Genomic DNA, 14,903 nt, shown 5'->3' with positions numbered 1-14,903 from the left:
CAAAATGGCGGACACCGAGGGCTTTCCCACCCGGGTCACACCTCCCAGCGCGCAGGCGCGGTGACCCGCTCTCCCCACCCTCGTTGCTCCAGAGCCTGCCGGGATCGCGGAGGCCGGGCTGGGCAGCGGAGCCGGCGAGGTTTGAGCCGGCTCTGCTGGTCCTGCGAGTGCAGAGCGCCTTGGAGAGCGGCCAACTGCGCTTCCCTCTTCCTCCTGGTCAGAAACAGCCTTTCTGCCCCTTCTCCCTAGACCGGCCTTTCATTCCTAGAGTGGACTCGCCCAGATGGTGTCATCCTAGCTTGAACCTCAAGTGCAGATGAAGGTGTTTTAAATGTAGTGGTCCCAGGCTGAAGTTCCTAATGAGCAGAGATTAAGGGAAGATAGAAAAGTTTTCGCCCCTGTGCGGACTTGGGAACTGTTTTGAAGAGGAGAGGACTTAATCGACTTTGAAAAGCGTGAAAGAGCTTGACCAATGAGATGGGCCCGGCCGGCTAGGGTATCTTTGATTTTGTTGACTATTGCTTAAGATAGCCAGGAAAGGTCGTTAGCCAGATCCGAAGTGACATTTGTACTGCCAAAGAGCCACTGAAGGTTGACGTGTGTGACATTATTTCATTGCTGAGGCCATATAATGCAGGGTTGCGGAAAGGCCTGTATAAGTCACCTTGGTGTAGTGGAGAAGTTGAGGGTCAGTCCAGGAGCTGGCGGCTAAGTTGGTTCCTACTACTGTGATTGCTGAACTGCCCATTGCCAGAAATCCTCAAACCTTAGAGGCCAAAAAGTATCAAGCAAGGATACGGAAAAGAACTGCTCCAGTGAGCAGGGTCAGGCCAGATACTGAACAAGACCCTTGCCACCTACCTGACATTAACAACTGACAGTAAAATTTTCCCTGAAGTGGCCCGCAATTGAGTCAAAAGAGCCACTTTATCCACGATAATCTCGTGCAGATCCTGTATCAGTCTTCGCATCGTGAATCAGTAAAGACGGCACTAGTTTTGTTCTTTTTAATCATTTTAACACAGAAGCTTTATAGCTTTCACACTTTTTAAAATTTCCCTGGAAAGTGTGGGTTTAAAATATTTACCACGGGAAAAATCTGAAACATTATTTGCCCTCTCCCTTCACTTGGGTTATAAATAACGTTTCTAGCAGTCAAGTCCTGGGGTATCCTTAAATTCTGCAATCTCTTTAAAATTTAGGAAAACTGGGCCAATAAGATGGCCACCAGAGGGTAAAGTCACTTGCCACACTAGCCTGACCATCTGAATTTAATCCCTGGAACTCTCTACAGGTGGAAGGAGGTAACTGACTCCACAGAGTTAGCCTCTAACCTGCATATAGGTACACAATAATAAAATGAAGTTTGTTTGTTTTTTTAAGTTTAGGAACTGACAAGATGGCTGGTGCTACCTGATTCCATCCCCAGAACCCATGGAAGGAGAGAGCTGATAATCACAAGTTGTCCTCTGATCTCCACACTGCCTGAGGGTATGTGTACCCACACAACACACAAATTAAAGTGTGTTAAAAAAATTTTTTAAGTTTAGGAAAATGTATCCATAAGGAAGTCAAGTTTGAATAGTGACTGGGGAGCTGAGAATATAGTAGTGGTTAAGTATTTGTCTATTATAGGCAAAGATCTGCTTTTGATCCCAGCACTGCAGAAAACACATATACACATATACAAGAAAAGTGGTCAATCTTTTTAAAAATATTTATTATTTTTACCTTATGTGTATGAGTGTATTGCCTGCATGCATGTAAGTGCACCCATGTTGTGCAATGCCTGCAGAGGTCAGAAGAGGGTGATAGAGTCCCCTGGAACTGGAGTTACAGATGGTTATTAGCCACCATATGGTGTTGGGAATTGAACCCAAGTTCTCTGCAAGAACAGCCAGTGCTCTTAACCACTAAGCCATCTCTCCAGCCCCAGTAGTCAATCTTAACCATAGCCTTTGGTTTTGGGTTTTTTGGGGTCTTTGTTTGTTTTGAGGCAGAGACTCATATAACCTAAGTTAGCCTCAAGCTCGCTGTGTAGACTAGGCTGACCTTGAACTCCTGATACCCCTGCCTCCACCTCCCAAACACTGGATCATAGGAATGCACCACCAGCACCCATCATCACATCCGACCACCTTACCTTTTTTTAAGATTTTTTTTTTTTTAGGCGTATGAGTGTTTTACCTGCATATATGTAAGTGCACCTGTGTTAGACAATGTCCAAGGAAGGAGGCCAGAAGAGGATACCAGATCCTCTGGAAATGGAGTTACCAACAGTTGTTAGCCTCCATGTGGGTACTGGAAACCAAACCCAGGTCCTCTGCAAGAGCAACCAGTGCACTTAACCATTGAGCCCTATGTCCGGTCCCTTATTTTTACTTTTTAATTATGTATATGCATGTGAGAGAGTATATGCATGTAAGTGCAGGTGCCTCTAGAAACCAGAAAAGAGCCCTGGAACTGGAGTTACAGAAAACAGGCTGGGAACTGAATTCAGGTCCTCTGCAAGAACAATTCTCTGGGACTGGGGAGATGGCTCAGTGGTTGAGAACACTGGATGTTCTTGCAGAAGACCCAGGTTCAAATCCCAGCACCCACATGGCAGCTGACAACTGTCTGTAACTCCAGTTCCAGGGGATCCGACAGCCTCTTCTGTCCTCCGTGGGCATTGTACAACAGGGGTGCACTTACCTACATGCAGGCAATACACACATACACATAAAAATAATAAAAAAATTTTTGGTCTTTTTGAGACAGGGTCTCATTGTAGCTCCAGCTGTCCTGGAACTCACTATGTAGACCAGGCTGGCCTTGAACTCACAGAGATCCACCTGCCTCTGCCTCCCGAGTGCTGGGATTAAAGGCGTGCATCATGATGCCTGGCAAAATATTTTTATTTATTTGTTTTTTGATCTTTTTGAGACAGGGTCTCCCTGTAGCCCCAGCTGTCTTGGAACTCACTATGTAGATGAGGCTGGCCTTGAACTCACAGAGATCCTACTGCCTCTGCCTCCCAAGTGTTGGGACTACAGGTATGCACCACCATGCCCAGCTAAAATATTTTTTAAAAAATAATTCACTTTCTTAACTGCTGAGCCATCACTGCAGCCTCTAAAATGTCTTTATATTAATTTATTTATTACTATTATCTGTGTAGGTGCCTACATGATACATATGTGGGGTTAGGAGAATACCTTTTGGGAGTCAGTTCTCTCTCTCCAACTTTATTTTGAGTTCTGGGGTTTGAACTCAAGTCATCAGTCTTTCATGGCAAGCACTTACATCTCCCAACCCTCTAACTTTTTTATATTATGTAAAATTAAGAACAGACTTAGGATTCATTTTACGGTTGTTAGTTATAATCTCCAAAATTCACAGCCCCTTGAAGGTTTTCAACTATCTGAAATACTAAAAGAAATACTGTGTACTATAAACTTAAAAGAAAATATTTTTATGTATATGAGTTTTGCTTGCAGGTATGTAAGTGCACCCATGTTGTGAAATTCCTGTAGAGGCCAGATGAGAGCATGGAATCCCCTAGAACTGGGGGCATGGATGGTTGTTAGCCAACATGTTGGTGCTGGGAACCAAATCTTGGTCCTCTGCAAAAGCAGCTAGTGCTCTTAAACTGCAGAGCCATCTCTCTACCCCCTAGTTTTAGTCCAAAGCTTCCTACAGTAATAGTATTTGCTCTGGTTTTCTAAATTTCTCTCCTATATACTACCCTATTTTTTTCCCTTCAAATCTCTAGCCTATGAAATGTGTTACTGCTAGCCAAGTTAAGTACCTGATTAGATGAACCAGCAATCTAGTTTGACAAATGTCAGTTCTTTTTGACTGATAATTTGTGAGGCTGAGCATGGTGGCACATGCCTATAGTCCCAGCACTTGGGAGGCAGAAGTAGGCAGATCTCTGTGAGTTCAAGGCCAGCCTGTCACATAGTGAGTTCCAGGCTAGTTGGAGCTATGGGGAGACCCTGCCTCAAAAGACAAAAACATTAAAAAGAAAATCCTCAAAACATTCACAAAGACACAAATAAATAAATGGCTTGTTGTTGTTTTTGTTTTTTTTTTTTATGTGTATGAGTGTATTGCATACATGTATGTGAGTGCACCCATGTCATGCAACGCCTCAGAGGCGAGAAGAGGGCTTCAGATTCCCCTGGAACTGGAGTTAAGGACAGTCTATAGCCGCCATGTGGGTGCTGGGAATCAAATCTGGGTCCTGTGCAAGAGCAGTCAGTGCTCTTAACCACTGAGCCCTCTCTCCAGCCCGGTGTTGGTTGTTTTTGAGGCAGGGTCTTCTTATAGCCCCACACAGCTGGACTGGAACCTGCTGTGTAGACCAGGCTGGCAGACAGAGATCCCCCTGTTTCTGCCTCCCAAGTACAGGGATTACAGGCATGTGCCAACATGCCCAGCACGTGCGCGCACACATACACACACACACATACACACACACACACACACACACACACACGGGAGTGCAGGTAGGCACAGAAGCCAGAAGAGGGTATCAGATTCCCTAGAGCTGGAGTTATAGACAGTTGTTAACCACCTAACTGGGTACTGATAACCAAACAGGTTTTCTGCAAGAACAGCAAGTGCTCTTAACTACTGAGCCATCTCTCCAATCACTAAACAACAGTTGTTTGTTTTGAGACAGGGTCTCCCTATAGCCCCAGCTGGCCTGGAACTCACTATATAGACCAGGCTGGCCTCCATCTCACAGAGATCCACCTGCCTCTGCCTCTCAAGTGCTGGGATTAAAGAGCTGCAGCACCACCACACCTGGCTAAACAGCAGTTTTTAGGTCTCAGTGAATACTGGTCTTATTTCAACATTTATCTGCTTAATTTCCCAGTTAAAATGCTCATACAGATAATAGTCTGACCACACAGCCAGTGACATGATAGCCTGAGTTCAATGATAAAATATCTACTCTTATCACCAGTATTTGACACACAGACATTTAAGATAAGCTGTGTGTGATAGCTTCCAGGAAGTTATAGCCAAGGGTATAAGGTGCTGCAGCTGCCACTGATCATGATTTATTTCATCTTACCTTATAGCCTACCACATCAATATAGTTAAAATGCTTCTGCTAGCTGGGTGTGATGGTATACATATGTAACTCCAGCACTGGGAAGGCTAAGGCAGGAGGAGAGTTCAAGGCCAAATCCTGTCTTTTAAAAAAAAATGGGTGTGATAGCACATTGTAATTCCAGCACTCAGGAGGATTGCCATCAATCTGAGGGCAGTGGTCAGTCTGGGCTCTATAGCAAGATCCTGTCTAAAAGCACACACACACACACACACACACAGATTGAGATTCACATCTTAATAATTCAGATCCGTTTTGTTTTATACAAAAACAATATAAAGCTGCCATCTATATTTAACAAAATAACATTTCCGGATGGCTTCTGATTTTTGTTGTTGTTTAATAAAAAATTTTTAAAAACTTGCAAATATAAGAGGAAGACCATCCTTCAGGTTCTGAATTTGATCTATGGAATTCTCATGTGTTTTAAGTCAGTAAACGTGTGTAGTCGTTTTGTGTTTTATAACTTTAATTCTTGCTCTTCTTTGCTCCTTCTCTGGGAGATATAAGTTAAGTAAGATGTTTCCATGTTCTTCACGGAAAGAGGTAGGGCTAAAACTTTAGTTTTTCTAGCTACAAACTCAAATCTCTTTTCACCTGGGTCATGAATAAAGTTTTAGCATGTAAATCCAGGATACAGTTTAAATGCATGTTATGAAGCAACTTCTGCCAAACTATAATAGCTATTAACTCCTGGTTAGATTCTTTTCAGGATGGTGTTTCATCCCAATTGTAGGTTCCATAAGCTCTAATGTGCTTAGACTTCATCACTTTCCCAAAATAAACACTAGTAAAGGGATACTGGGACCAAAGTTCTGAAAAAAGAACAAAACAGACTCCCAACACAGATCCTGAAGCTGGTAATGTGCTTAGTGGTTCTGTGTACTCTGACTAACCATGGCTTCTGTTTCAACTTGCTGGAGACTAGCAAAACTGTGTCAGGACAAGCACCGGAGGGATGGTGTGGAAAGGATATACAACTGACTGCTGAGTAAACAAGAAGCCAGTAAGCTGAGAGCCAACAACTGACTCAGCGCGTTAATAGGCTGCTTTGCTTACTTGAGCCTGAGTCCAGGAGGCTCAACCTAGGTTGCAAACTCGAATGTGACTCACAGTTTTAGCAACATGCTTAGACATCATTTGTATTTTATACGAGATGGGAAACACAATACAATTACTCTAAAAGAGTAATTTGATCAATTTCTTTTTCCTTTTTTTTTCTTCAATTTTTTTTTCAATTTTTGTTGTTGTTGTTATTGTTTTGAGGAAGGTTCTCCCTGTAGCCCCAGCTGGCTTGGAGCTCTCACTATGTGGACTAGGCTAGCCTTGATCTCACAGAGATCCTGCCTCTCCTTCCTCAGTGCTGGGATAAACTCGTGCCACCATACCCAACTCTTGTTTTCCAATTTAAAAAATACACACACACACACACACACACACAAACTCATGCATACCACTACACCCATGTGGAAGTCAGAAGACAACTTTCAGAAGTCTATTCTTTTCTTCCACCATGTGGAAACGAGGGCTGAACTCAGGTTTTCAGGCTTGGTGGCAAATGCTTTTACCCCCTGATCTATCTCACCAGCCCCCTTCTCATTTTTCTTTTTTGAGACAGGGTCTTATACTGTAGCCCAGCTGGCCTGGAACTCACTATGAAACCCAAAATGACTCTTAAAATTGAATCTATCCTCCTTCCTCAGCTACATAAGTGCTTCGATTATAGGCATGAACTGCCACACTCACCTAATAACCTTTAATTTTAGTAAGGAGATATTTTAAAATAACATTGCCAAAAAAATACATAGAAAAGTGCTAACACTGATTTTACTATTGAAGTGGACCTAAACAGCATTAATTTTTAAGTAAATACCTTTTTTTTTTTTTTGGTCTTTTTGATACAAGGTCTCCCTGTAGCCCCAGCTGGCCTGAAACTCACTGTGTAGTCCAGACTGGCCTCAAACACACAGAGATCTGCTTGCCTCTGCCTCTCCAGTGCTGGGATTAAAGGTGTGCAACACCACACCCGGCACAAATAGCTTTTTAAAAAAATTTTTTTTATTTCATGTATGTGTATTGCCTGCGTGTATGTAAGTACACCCATATCATGCAGAAGGAGGAGGACAGAAGAGAGTGTCAGATCCTCTGATACTGGAGTTATAGACAGTTGTTAGCTGCCATGTGGGTGCTGGGATTTGAACCCTGGTCCTCTGCAAGAGTAGCCAGTGCTCTTTACTGCTGAGCCATCTCTCCAGCCCTGCAAATAGCTTTTTTAAGGGTAAGAATTTATCATGTTACCTATACATTTTTTGACACCAAATAGAACTAAGAATTGAATGCACAAGGATCTGGCTAAATTGCACAAGATACAAACCAAAATGATCAGTACAATGTCTTGAATAGACATACATGTTACTTACACCTCCCACTTTCTAAGCTCCTTAACTACCCTAAAGGATAGGTTTTATATTACAGATGTAAAACTGAGGTAGAGATTAAATAACTAAAAATCATCTGGTTAAAATGTGGTAGGCAGAAATGACATTTGGAATGTGACCATTTGGGTCCTGTTCTGTATAGGCTTATGGGCTCAGGCACAGTCCAGGCTAACAGGATCACTATATCTAAAACCTGAGGCTCTCACACTGGATTCCTCTGCCAGCTGGATCCCTAGCCTAGACAAGTCAGGGTACTTTCACATCTATAAAAATTTTGACAGGGCCTGGTGGCAAAGACCTGTGGCTGAGGCAGGAGGATCACAAGTTCAGGGCCTACCTAAGCAATTTAGCAAGACACTATCTCAAAATAATAAGTAAAAAGATGGCTAGGCACTGGGGAGGCAGAGGTCAGTGGGATCTCTAGGAGTTTGAGGCCAGACTAGTCTACATAGCCAGTTCCAAGCCAGACAAGGCTGCAGAAAACAAAACAAAAATCAGATGGGTGGGGATATATAGCTGAATGGTAGGACACTTGACTTGCATGTGGGAGGCCCTGGGTTCCACCCTCAGTGAAAAAGTATTCTACCTTACAGAGCCCTAAGTGTAAATAGACTTTAGGAACTGTTAAGAGATCTTTACAAAGTATATACAATGTTACATTAGTTAACAAGTTTTTCTTCTTTGAACATATGTTAACTGATGCGAATAATCTTGTGGACAACGTAGATGAAATGAGATAATGAATGTAATCACACAATGCGTTAACTCAAGGTTCCTGAAACACAACCCAAATTTTATTCTTCAACAAGACAATTTTCAGTTTTCGGATTACAAGGGAACATTTTTATAAGCTTTCTGATGAGTACCCCTGGTAGTGGACAGCCTTCCAGGCCCTGGCCCTCTTCCCATCCTTAGTTTTATGGACAGGCGCCTTAGGCAAGGAGAGTTTGCTAAATTGCAGGGCTGTAGCTCACGAGTCCTTGCTGGGACGCAGAGCCTGAGAGCTCAGCTTCCGCTGCTAGGGGGCGCTGCACCTCGCACGACCCGCCGGAGATGCGCGCGCAGGGTGGGGTGGAACCCGCCAAGCATTATGGCGTCGTCTTTGCTGTTCCGCGCTTTCTCCCGGCTGCTGGCCCCCTCCAGGCTCCCGAGCGGCTGTGAGTGTCCCTGCGGGCCCTGTCGGTTCCCAACCTACCCCTGCCCAGTACGAACCACCGCAGACCCGCGGCAACCGGAGGCGGGTGCGGCCCGGGCTCGTCCTGCAGTGACCTTCGGCCGTGGCCCAAATTTCTGCACCTGCACCCTATCATCAGCCTCCGCTAGCCCTCCTCCAAACGGCCTACCCCTGGGCGGATTTTGGGTCCTTTTTGTCCCCAACCCTGCAAAGTCTTCCCTGCATATACAACAGGAAGAGAGATCCTTCCCGGGGATTCCTTCCCATCTCTCACTCCCGAGCCTTTGAGCGTCCTCGAGTCCTAATTGGAAGCTTTGAAAGCGTCCTGCGTGATTGGGTCGGCCCTTGTGGCCCTGCTGGAGGCCCGGGACAAGTTATTTCACTTCTTAGAAAGCTGTTCCCTTGGCTGTTTAAATGGGGGAGGGGAGATAAATCAGAAGTGAAAGCCAGGCATAGTGGAGCTCGCCTGTCACCCCAGCCCTGGGGAGGTGGAGGCTTATCAAGAGTTCAGAGTCAGACTGGGATACCTGAAACCCCATCTCAGAAAAGAATTCAGTATGATGGTACGCAAGTAAGTGTTAGATACTTCACCCACACACAAAGCAGTAAGTTACAGATTGTCGCTCTCCCCTTTCAGCTTCACGGTCTAAGTTCTACGTCCGGGAGCCTCCCAATGCCAAACCTGACTGGCTGAAAGTTGGGCTGACCTTGGGTACCTCGGTTTTCCTGTGGATTTATGTGAGTTACTCCACTCTTAGAGGGGAAGGGACTAGATAGCATGAAATCTCATGTTGCGGTTACATTGCAGCCCCCATATTATAGATTCTTCTGGTTATTGCTAGTAACTTATTTCTCCATAAAGAACATTCCACGAAGGACCAAAAAAAAGGGAAAAAGTATGACAAGATGACAAGACTGAAATGTATTGTTACTTTAACCTGGTTTATTGAGGAATAGTACGGTTCTTGTGCCAAGAGTCACTGAACCTCTAATTCTCTGTGAAGAAACAGAGGACAGTACAATCCTGTGAATGTGCACAATTAGCAGTGCCAACCTCAGTTTGTTTATTGAGTTTTCTTATTGACAGACAATGGCAGGAAAGCTGCCTTGTTTGGTCCATGATTTTAAGGAAAAGTATACCTTAGAAAGATTTGAATCTGTTATGAATTAGCATGCACCTTCTTCTAATTAATTAATAATTAATTAATTATTTTTGGAGACAGGAGACAGGGTCTCCCTGTAGCCCCAGCTGTCCTGGGTTCACTATGGAGACCAGGCTGGCCTCCGACTCACAGAGATCTGCCTGCCTCTGCCTCGCGAGTGCTAGTGCCACCACACCTAGCTCCAAAATAAATCTTAATGGAATGCCAAAACATTGAGGTGTTTTGTTTTGTTTGGTCTTTTTGAGACAGGATCTCCCTATAGCCCCAGCTGGCCGGAACTCGATTTGTAGACCAGGATTTGAGACCTAGAACTCACAGAGAGCTGCCTGCCTCTGCCTCCTGAGTGCTGGGACTAAAGCCACCACACCTGGCAAAACATTGTTTGAAATTATACCTAGTGTGTACAGCATTTTCATGTGTACAATACTATATGACACATGCTATTACTGTTGACCCTTTACAGATGAAGAAACTTAGTTTGCTGAATCCTGGTCCTCCCTGCTTTTGGAGGCTGTATTACAATAGGCAGCTGTCAAAGACTGCTTTGCTAGAGATGAAATTATATTTTTAAGTTAATTAAAATTGTCTCCTATCATTTGGGGAGATGCCTCGGAGTTTAAAGGTGCTTGCCACCAAAGCCTAAAGACTTGAGTTCCATCACCTGAGCCCACATGAAAAAGAACTCCAGCAAGTTGCCCTCTGACATCCATACACCTCCCCACAAAAAGTTAATATATTAAAAACCTAAAAATGTCTGCTACATTAGATTGTTTTGTTTGAGATTGGTCTTACTATGGAACTCTAGAATTCCTTTTTTTTTTAAATATGTATGAGTGTATTGCCTGCATGTGTATAAGTGCACCCATGTTGAGCAATACCCATGGAGATCAGAAGAGGGTGTCAGATTTCCCTAGAACTGGAGTTAGGACAGCTGTTAGCTGCCATGTGGGTGCTGGGAATTGAACCCAGGGCCTTTGCAAGAGTAGCCTGTGCTGCTGAGCTACCTCTCCAGCCCCAGTTTGGTTTGGTTTGGGTTTTTTGTTTGTTTGTTTTTGTCTTTTTGAGACAGTGTCTCCCTGTAGCCCTAGCTGGCCTGGAACTGGCTATGTAGACCAGGCTGGCCTTGAACTCAGAGATCCTCCTGCCTCTGCCTCCTGAGTGTTGGGATTAAAGGCGTGTGCCCAGCCAGTATTTAAATTTTTTGTTTCTAATATGTTTGGGCTTTTCTTTACTGCCTGCTGTCTCTAGCTCTTACATCTCTTACTGTGTATTTTTTCTTTTAAGTGGTTCAAGTTTATGACATGGAAGGCATAAGAGATGTTGAAAGTCATAGTTTGAGCCAGAGAGATGGCTTGGCACTTAAGAACACTGACTACTCTTGCAGAAGACCCAGGTTCAGTCCCCAACACCCACATGCATCCATAACTTCAGTACCAGGGAATCTAATACCTTCTTCTGATCTCTGTGAGCATGGCATGCACATGTGTACTTACACTTGCAGGCAAAGCACTTATACACATAAAATTTTTTAAATTGAAAAAAAGGAAGTCATTGCTGGGCACTGTGGCACACACCTTTAGTCCCAGCACTCAGGAGGCAGAGACAGTCGGAGCTCTGTGAGTTGAGTTTGAGGCCAGCTAGGGCTGCAGGGAGACCCTGTCTTAAAAAAAAATCAAAAAAATAAAAAATTCACTACAATAATTAATCCTTTTAATTATTTGTTATGATGTAGTTTTATACATTTATACATCTTTATTTTTAATTATGTCTATTCATGTGTGTTATGTATACATGAGTGTAGGTGCCCACAGAGTCCAGAAGAGGGCATCAGATCACCACTTCTGGGGTTATTACAGGCAATTGAGCCACCCAACATTTGTGCTGGGAACAGAACTCAGGTCCACTGCAAGAGCAGTACATGCTTTCTTAACTGCTGAGCCATATCTTGAGCCCCAGTTTTCTATGTTAGAAGTTTTCCCTGATTGGAGGCTTGATTGCTGCTGAGAGCACTAAGAATTGAAATCAGGTCTTTGATTTCCATGAACGTCATCATATATCAACCATTTTTCCAGTTGCATATTCTGTCAGACAGTGGTTCTAAGAAAGTAGCTATCCTCTGACATCTAATTAACACACAAATGGGCGAGAGGTAGGATTGGTTATTCACTCATAGTGTCAGACTCCTAAAATGAAAAGTATAGCATACATTGGTTTAGGGAGATGGCTCAGTGGGTAAACTGCTTGCTACATTAGCATGAAGACCTGAGTGCCGATCCTCAGCACCCAAGTAAAAGCCCAATATTGTAGCCTGAGTCTGTAACCCTAGCACTGGTGGAGGAGGGGTGGGCTACAGAGACAGGCAGATCTACCACTGGGCTTAACTAGCCAGCCAGTCTAACCAAATAGCCAGCTTTATGTTCAATGAAAGATTCTGTCCCAAAAAGTAAGGTGGAAATCGGTGGGATAGAGGAAGATACCCAAAGTGGACCTCTGGCCTCCACATGAGCAAGCACAGGCAAGTACCCCTGCATACACACACACAGAAAGGCCAGGTGTGGTGCCTCAAGGCTTTAGTGCCAATACTTGGGAGGCAGAGGCAAGCGGATTTCTGTGAGTTCCAGATCATCCAGGGTAACATAATGAGACCTTGTCTCAGAAGACACACAAGAAAACACCCACCTCCCCGCCAACCCTCTGAAAAAATACATAAATAAATAAACCAAAGTATAGCATCACCAGCATAGGCCACACTTGACATTTGATAACTGGTTGGTGTCAAGTTGGTTTAATCCTTCTGCCATAATGATTTCCATTATATGATTTTTTTTAACATTTTAATTGAATTTTTGTGTATTTCATACATAAAATCATCTTTATACTCCCTTCCCCCTTGCCCATTGGAACCCTCCCATCCACTATATGATTTTGTGTGTGTGTGTAGACATATCTTTTCAAATATAGTGTCAGATTGTAGTCAACAAATGTCTTCTATTAATGGTTTTTAAACTTTTGAGCCTCAGCTTTTTATTACCAGAATAGTAATTATTTTAACCTACCCTATTTCCCTTATGAAACATAAGAATCCTTAGTTTCCCTTTAATCTAATAGGAAAATTACATTTCTGATTTTAACTATTAACTTGTAGCTCATCAAACAACATAATGAAGATGTTTTGGAGTATAAAAGAAGAAATGGATTGGAATAAACTTTGGAAATACTAATATAGTAAGTATATAATTTATAGAGTGAATAAATTATGCAAGTTATAGGGGCATTTTGTTTTTAGGCTTATGCTTATTTTTTTGAGGCAGAGTCCCATTATGTATTCTTGACTGGCCTGGAACTTGTTCTGTAGACCAGGTTGGCCTCAAACTCAAAAGAGACCTGCTTGCCTGTGCCTCCTGAGTGCTGGGATTAAAAGCCATGTGTCACCATGCCATGCCCAGCTTTTTTTTTTTCTAAGATTGTTTTTTTCCTTAGGGGGGATGTGTGTGTGTGCATGCGTGCATGCGTGCGTGTGTGTGTGTGTGTATGTGTATGTATGTATGTGTGTATATATGTGTAGTGCCCCCTGGAGGCCTAAGGAGTCAGATTCCCTGGAGCTGCCCAGCATGGGTGCTGGGAACTGAACTCCTCTTGAGCAGTACATGCTTTTGCCCATGTACATTCAAACACTCATGCATATACACACAAAGTCCCAGCTTCCACGAATTACTTTGCTTAAATATTTTCTGTATTTAGCTGGGTGTGGTGGTGTACACCTTTAATCCCAGCACTTGGGAGGCAGGGGCAGGTGAATATCTGAGTTCAAGGCCAGCCTGGTCTACATAGTGAGTTCCAAGCCAGCTGGGACTACAGGGAGACCCTGTCTCAAAAATACCAAATAAATATAATTCAACACATTCAGGCTTATTGCCAATATCTTTTGCTTCTTTTTCTCTGTTACCACGTTACCCATTTCATTACTATAACCAGCCAGTTAAAAAATAAGAATGAAATAGGAGCCAGGTGTGGTGGCACCCACCTTTAATCCCAGCACTTGGGAAGCAGAGGCAGGCAAATCTTTATGAGAGCAAAGCCAGCCTGGTCTACTATAGTGAATTTCAGGTCAGCTGGGGCTACAAGGAGACCCTGACTCAAAGCCGGGTGTGGTGGCGCACGCCTTTAATCCCAGCACTCGGGAGGCAGAGGCAGGCAGATCTCTGTGAGTTCGAGGCCAGCCTGGTCTACATAGCGAGTTCCAGGTCAGCTGGGGCTACAGGGAGACGCTGTCTCAAAAAGACCAAAAAAAAAAAAACCAAAGAAGAAAAAAAAAATAGGTATTTCAATAAAAACAACATGACTATAATCAGCTAATTAAAAGATAAAAATGAAATAGGAGCCAGGTGTGGTGACGCACCCCTTTAGTCCCAGCACTCAGAAGACAGAGGCAGGCAGGTCTCTCGAGTTCAAGGCCAGCCTGGTCTACATAGTGAGTTGCAAGCCAGCTAGGGCTACAGGGAGACCTTGCTCAGAAAGGCAAAAAAAAAAAAAAGACGACGTTCTGATACTATTTAATAGGTTTGTTTCCTGGGTTTTTCTCTGATGCTCTAGGTAAATTTTTCAGATGAGTCTAGTTTTAACATTATTTCTGACCAGTGTCTTAATTGTTTTTTCCTTTGGTGTAGGTCTGCTCCATGTAAGGATCATGGCAGGTCCTCTGGATTCACCAATCTTTTGAGCTGTGACTATGAGAGAAGAGTTATGTGTGAATATATATCCAGTGAGCATGTGTGTTTTGCATTATTAAATTAAAAAAATAAAAATGTTTCAAGTATAGAGATGGAGTTAGTAATCACTGCTGTTAGACTCTTTCATCAACTTTTTTTTGGTTTTAGTCTTTGAGACAGGATCTCCCTGTGGTCACAGCTGGCCTAGACTCACTGTGTAGACCAGGCTGGCCTTGAACTCACAGAGATCTGCCTGCTCTGCCTCCCAAGTGCTGGGATTAAAGGTGTGTGCTAGGTTTTATGGCTATATGA

At 43.5% G+C, this 14,903-nt stretch overlaps 1 protein-coding gene across 1 annotated transcript; it reads left to right on the top strand.

Moving 5' to 3' along the window:
- Positions 1-8,564: 8,564 nt before the first annotated feature.
- Positions 8,565-14,700, top strand: Ndufc1 (NADH:ubiquinone oxidoreductase subunit C1). Its single transcript, XM_008843422.3, has 4 exons — positions 8,565-8,702; positions 9,357-9,457; positions 13,028-13,107; positions 14,550-14,700. The coding sequence occupies exons 1-3, from the start codon at positions 8,636-8,638 to the stop codon at positions 13,085-13,087; spliced, it is 228 nt and encodes a 75-aa protein (XP_008841644.1). The 5' UTR covers positions 8,565-8,635; the 3' UTR covers positions 13,088-13,107; positions 14,550-14,700.
- The last annotated feature ends 203 nt before the right edge of the window (positions 14,701-14,903 follow it).

This window comes from Nannospalax galili, unplaced genomic scaffold, assembly GCF_000622305.1.
Source record: "Nannospalax galili isolate Female #2095 unplaced genomic scaffold, S.galili_v1.0 scaffold359, whole genome shotgun sequence".
Lineage (NCBI taxonomy): Eukaryota > Metazoa > Chordata > Mammalia > Rodentia > Spalacidae > Nannospalax > Nannospalax galili.
The sequence above is the reverse complement of the archived record's forward strand: the minus strand, read 5'-3'. Positions and strand labels throughout refer to the sequence as shown.

Coding starts and splice junctions, on each gene's coding strand:
- Ndufc1 (XM_008843422.3), top strand. CDS start 8,636: ATGGCGTCGTCTTTGCTGTTCCGCGCTTTCTCCCGGCTGCTGGCCCCC. Junction 8,703..9,356: donor CTCCAGGCTCCCGAGCGGCT/GTGAGTGTCCCT, acceptor CTCCCCTTTCAG/CTTCACGGTCTAAGTTCTAC. Junction 9,458..13,027: donor CGGTTTTCCTGTGGATTTAT/GTGAGTTACTCC, acceptor ATTAACTTGTAG/CTCATCAAACAACATAATGA.